This window comes from Sinocyclocheilus anshuiensis, unplaced genomic scaffold (genome assembly GCF_001515605.1).
Source record: "Sinocyclocheilus anshuiensis isolate Anshui unplaced genomic scaffold, SAMN03320099.WGS_v1.1 scaffold726, whole genome shotgun sequence".
Lineage (NCBI taxonomy): Eukaryota > Metazoa > Chordata > Actinopteri > Cypriniformes > Cyprinidae > Sinocyclocheilus > Sinocyclocheilus anshuiensis.
The window spans coordinates 50,925-57,278 of record NW_015542365.1 but is presented as its reverse complement, the minus strand read 5'-3'; the positions used below and the strand labels follow the sequence as shown (position 1 = coordinate 57,278).

Genomic DNA, 6,354 nt, shown 5'->3' with positions numbered 1-6,354 from the left:
ATTATATATGTATATATATATATATATATATATATATATATATATATCTTTATTATTATTGCAATTTTTGTTATTTTAAATATTATTATATTCAAATTGGGTTCCTAAAATAAAACAGTACGAATGTATGAAACTGAATGAGTGTGAACCATAACTAAGCTTATTACAGTGCATAATAGGATTGCCTTATCCACAACAAATACATACAGTGCTGTCTTAAAATTTGGCCAAAAACTACATACATGTAAATAAGTTATCTATGTTTTGATCAGGAGCACACCTATTATGCCTTAACATGCAACCTCTATAGGCAGCAATAAGAGTGAGAGAATATGTATGTTTACATGCATGCATGCAAGCATGCTGTTGGGAGGTTGTCTTTCTTTTTTGCAAAGTAGTATGGTGTCAAGCTGACTGTCAGGCAGACTTTGGCTGGGCGCTTTGTTGACATCGTTGTCGAGCAAGTGAGGTGAAGAGAAGAGGTTGTGGAATGAGCGTAGTGTGCATGTGTTGACCTGGGCTGCCCTCCCCTCTGAGTGTAATGAGAGGGCTGTGATGGTAACATGCATAGGAATGAGGCCGAATAGGGTTACACCAGCCAGTCAGCTGCTCAAAATGCTCCTCTAGCAGTAACCATATATGAAAGTTCACGCTGCAGCTCTCCCCTCCACTGCCTTTCTGGAATGCTGGGACTTGTAAACATGGGAAAGGACAGTGGTAACAGGAGACCACTCTACGCTTCTTAGTATAAAGCATTAAAGGGTTAGTTCACCCCAAAATGAAAATTCAGTCATTAATTACTCACCCTCATGTCGTTCAAAACCCGTAAGACCTCTGTTCATCTTCGGAACACAAATTAAGATATTTTTGATGGAATCTTGAGAGCTCTCTGACACTCCCATAGACAGCAACGCAACTGAAATGTTCCCAGGTCCAGAAACGTAGCAAGGACATCGATAAAACAGTCCATGTGACATCAGTGGCTCAACTTCAATTTTGCGAAGCTACGAGAATAATTTTTATGCGAAAAGAAAACAAAAATTACATAATTTATTTAACAATTCTTCTCCCCCGAGTTACGTCTTCTGCCATTTTGGAGAGTACCCAAGAACGTAATCAGCGTTGTTTACGTTAGTAGGGTAAAGCACGCGCATGAACGTAATCGGCGTAATCAGCATTGTTTACACTTAGGGTAAAAACGTGCATATGCATTGTGATACTCTCCAAAATGGAGGAAGACAGTAACTCGGGGAGAAGAATTGTTGAATAAAGCCATCATTTTTGTTTTCTTTGCGCACAAAAAGTATTCTCGTAGCTTCACAAAATTGAAGTTGAGCCACTGATGTCACATGGACTGTTTTATCGATGTCCTTGCTACGTTTCTGGACCTGGGAACATTTCAGTTGCATTGCTGTCTATGGAGGGTCAGAGAGCTGTCAGATTCCATCAAAAATATCTTAATTTGTGTTCCGAAGATGAATGGAGGTCTTACGGGTTTGGAACGACATGAGGGTGAGTAATTAATGACATCATTTTCATTTTGGGGTGAACTAACCCTTTAAATTATTAAAACTGAATGAGTTCATGCAGAATTTAGCAAGAAATCAATGAACTGTTTCAATTATTGTCTTTTTGTTGAGATGAATAATTATTATTACTGTCAAATTCACTACTGACTGATAGTTTGCGCAAAATTCTGTCATCATTTACTCACCCTCATGTTGTTTCAGACCTGTATGTTGTTTCAAACCTGTATGACCTGTATGATTTTTTTTAGTGGGACACAAAAGTAGAAGTTTTAAATAATATACTAGTCACTCTTACCCATTTAATGGAAGGTAAAGGGGGTTGTAAAGCTCCAAAATGTACCAAAAAGCCACCATAAAATGGGTCCATACAACATATATTGTATGGACCAGTGGCGGGCCGTGCATTTTACACCTAGGCCTTCAGTGGCGTCCTACATGAATTAATCCATCTCTTCATACCATCATAATGATGCCACGGCTATAGAAACCATAAATATTACACAGTAATGCAGTATAACAGGGCACTACATAACAGACAGGTATCTTATGTAGCGAGAATGAATGCCATTACTAAAGAAAGAAACCCAATTAACAATTGCGCAACACATCATCTGTAGCTGAAGCATTAACCTAACAAAATGACACAAATACAGTCCATCCGATGTTCTTACAGACATTTATTCACCCAAACACATTTATACCTTACAGATAGCATTGGTATAAAACAAATAAGGTGATTACATGTGTTTTAAAGTTGACCTAACAATTTAATGTTCTCTTACTGCTTTATTTTGTCTTCACGAGTCTCCCCGACGGTCTGCCAGCGCACTGCGGGAGGAAATTACTGGTTAGCACAGCTTTACTAGGAAAATGAGCAAGTAACATTCAAATAATTCATACAAGACGATGAAGAAAATAAAAGCTCTAATATAAACATACACTGCTGGAAGCAGTGCAACCAAGAGAAAAGCTATGAACTGAAGAGAATAGACTATTGGAAATAATTTAATACACATTCATGGAAAAATATATTAAAACTAAATCAGTGATTCTGACAGTGTTTAGGCCAGCAGAGAAGGCTTTGCTGGCCCTGACGGCCCACCACTGGTATGGACCAATATTCCAAATTCCAATATTCCAAACTGTTATTCACTGAAAAGTTCTAAAATGAACTACAAAAGTCATACATATACAAAAATGATGTGTCAACAGCAGACATCATAGGTTCTCACATCTTGATGACGTGATGTCAGTGCCACCATATTTGATATGAGAGTTGCAGCTTGTAACATTTGTTCCTTTCCTCATACAGAGCTTTCATATAGCTTCAGAAGGAATGTAGTGCACAAGTCGCATGGACTACTTTTAATGTTACTTTTATGTTGTAACCCCAGTCCCTATTGACTTTAATTATATGGGAAAGAGCAGCAGATTAGTCAAAAATCTTATGGATTTGGAACATGAAGGTCAGTAAATGGTGACAGAAGTATAATTTTTGGGTGAACACTTTGGATGATCTCTTTTAAAAAGGGAAGGCATGCTTTTAATCCGTTCAGTTGACTGAATTAATCATTTACAGGCAAATGGAAATGTAGCCTGCACTGCTGCTTTGGATACTGAATCCTGAAGAGACACTCACAATGTAAAATTTATTGATGCAGAGGCTGTTTTTGTTCCTCTAAGGCTTTAAATTGTCATGACTTTTGACCCCTTGCTGGTGGTCTTGTACTTACCATCATCATGTGGTTTCAGTGCTGCCCACTCACTATGCAATTTTTCATGCTGATTTTGGTTTTGTTGTTGTATTGCTGGAGGCATAACAGAATATTTTCTACGTAGTTGTGCTAGTTTCATATTTCTCATATTATATCTTTTTACAGCCTGTTTCTTCTCACATGTAATTTCAACTGGAATCAATATCTATTTATTAATTAATTTGGTAAGTAGCCATTTAATAAGGGATATTTTTCAGTATAAGACCTGATAAGCGTGTCAGGGTGAATGTTGTGGTAATGAGCAGCTGACTATACCGTTTATTAAAGACACAAGTGATTTTGTTCGTGTCTTGTGGACAGCATGGCTCATGTGTCACTGTGGTCTATCACTCATTTTTAGACTGCTGCTAAAAGCTGGGATTGACATCAACAGAACCACTAAATCTGGAACGGCTCTGCATGAGGCTGCCCTCTACGGGAAAACGGAAGTAGTAAAATTATTGCTTGATGTAAGTAGGTAGATACAAAATATTGGGAACAGTGTTGATGTTTTTATGTGTGTATTTTCTGTACCTACACAAGATGTACTGTAGGGATACATGATTTATTTCTAATGAACTCATGTCAGATTTATTATCAAGAAAAAATACTGTGAATTATAGTAATTATAGTCTTTACCAGAGTAAAGTGCTTGAGTCTGTCTGTCATATCAGATCGCAGTGATTTATTTTCTTACCTGAACTAACCCTCATATATCAATCCAACCCTTCACCATCTGACATTTAGGCTGGGATTGATGTGAACATCCGCAACACCTACAATCAAACAGCCTTGGACATTGTGAACCAGTTCACCACTTCACATGCCAGCAAAGAAATCAAACAACTCCTTAGAGGTGACTCAATCTAGAAATCCTGTTCTTTCTTTCTTTCTTTCTTTCTTTCTTTCTTTCTTTCTTTCGTTGATGTACCTTTGATGTCAGGCTATGAGCTTTTGTTCATTGTTAGCTTAGACTGGATGTAGACAATAGTTGTCTGGAGTGTGTTTAGTGTTGTGTGTTCGTTTCTGGGAACCTGCTTTCATAGCTTTTGTTATAAAGCTATAGAGTTGCAGAACATTACTGTCCTGGGGCATAGCAATGGCAGCCATGCCTGGAGATTTAGGTAAAAGTTTTGTTTACGTGTTTGCGTGTCTGGGTCTAGGTGTACGTCTGGATGTGTTAAGTAGCTGCGCCCTTCTACTATGCCTCCTGTAATCCAGCAGCTTGTTGTCTTTGAAGTGTGCACTTTGAAACGAGCACTAAAACGGCTGAAGGAGCTGTGTTTGAAGATGAGGGGTGTTTAGCATCCCTGTTCTGAACTCAGCTCCTCATTAAATTTTCAGGAGATTTGCTAAGTTCTTTAGAGTATTTCAACACTACATTACTCCTCTTTAAATTCTGCTTATTACACGTCTTTATTGCAACAAATCCCACCTGCGTATTGAATTCTTAGGTTTTCAGTCAATATGAGGACCTTAAAGATTGGTAAAACCCATAGTGGATAACTTGAGTATTTTCAAGGCAAACTGTGTTTCTTTCTCTCTCATTCTCATTCTTTCATGCATTCATTGTCCTGGCTTATGACATCAGATGCCAGTGGAGCATTACAGGTGAGAGCTTTGAAGGACTACTGGAATCTTCATGACCCCACTGCACTCAACATCCGGGCAGGAGATATAATCATGGTAGGCTTTTCAAGCAAACACCCCACTATTTCTCACAAGAGATGTCCTATTTTAATACTGTATAATGTGCATTATGTAATAGCCCTATATAATTGGCAATCTGCTTGAGCATTGCCTTGATCTGCATTCCTACTAAATGACTAAACCGTATTCTGATGAATCACAGAAACATCAAAACAACAAAGTTGTTTAGGCTTGTGGAAAAACAGTAGAGCTGAAAGCGGTTTTAGAATGCTTTAAATATGGAAGACAGCACACGGCATTACATATCATATTTCTAACTGATATAATTATGACCTGCACACAAGACAAAGCTGTAACTTGAACAAGTGAGGACGGTAATTTGGTGTTCCTTACAGAGAATACTTTAGCATGCTGCAACAGGTTCCCACCAATCAGCATTTGATGTCTCAAATGAATTAACTGTAGCTTGTTGTTTTCGTGCTAAAGTAGTGTGTGTTCAGCCTAGTTTACCTTCATAACAGTGTGCTTCACCCCCACTAAAAGACTTGTGTTCGGAGTGTGTACTGTAGAGTGCAGCCTAAGGCTCTGTGCTGCACGTATGCTATGTCATTGTTCACACCTTGTCTGTCTGATAGCTTTAGGCGGCAATTTCTGCTAGCATAAAAGACTTCTGTGTTTTTGTGGCAGTGAGACATAACAGAGACGTTAAGGTTTTTAAAAGCTAGCAATGAAAGATACTTTCACTCAGACTGGCGTTAGAATGGCATTAAAATAACAATAAATAAATAAATACGTTGACCTTTTAAAGAGCAGTTTTGAAAATGAAGCACTATGGAGCAAATTCACTAAACGGTGTGCCTTATTTTAGTGCAAAAAACTTCAGTCTTATTCTCTAATAGCAGCAGTACAGTTGAACCAGGTACTTGAAATGCTAAAATAGCTCTTTCCTCGCAAACATGTCCACTTTCCATGTACATTTTTAATAATTTGCACCTTCGATTCACAGAACTTTTCATTATCTGCCTGGCGTAACTAGCATTGTGCTATTGCTGCCTGCAAAAAAGTGGTAAATTGGATTTGTTTAAGAGAGAAATGTTTGTACATTTTTTTGTTCATGGCAGTAGTTATTTCGGTATTGTTATTGTTAACAAAATCTAAAACTATTATTACTTCATTAATTGAAGTAAAGCTAAAATAAAATTTAATTATTAGACAAAATTCTTAAACTTTAAAACTTTAAATGCTGCCTTGGCAACTAACTGAAATAAAGTATAATAAAGTAATATATGTATATGTATGTGTATACATATATACAGTGGGTACGGAAAGTATTCAGACCCCTTCAATTTTTCACTCTTTGTTATATTGCAGCCATTTGCTAAAATCATTTAAGTTAATTTTTTTTCCTCATTAATGTACAC

The 6,354-nt window shown here is 37.3% G+C and overlaps 1 protein-coding gene across 1 annotated transcript in view; it reads left to right on the top strand.

Annotated features, from left to right (window-relative positions):
* Positions 1-6,354, top strand: part of LOC107692038 (caskin-2-like) — a 72,848-nt gene that overhangs the window by 39,378 nt on the left and 27,116 nt on the right. Inside the window, exons 7-9 of the mRNA XM_016490916.1 lie at positions 3,645-3,753; positions 4,031-4,139; positions 4,875-4,969. Coding sequence (XP_016346402.1) covers positions 3,645-3,753; positions 4,031-4,139; positions 4,875-4,969 — 313 coding nt within the window. The remainder of the gene's footprint in view (positions 1-3,644; positions 3,754-4,030; positions 4,140-4,874; positions 4,970-6,354) is intronic.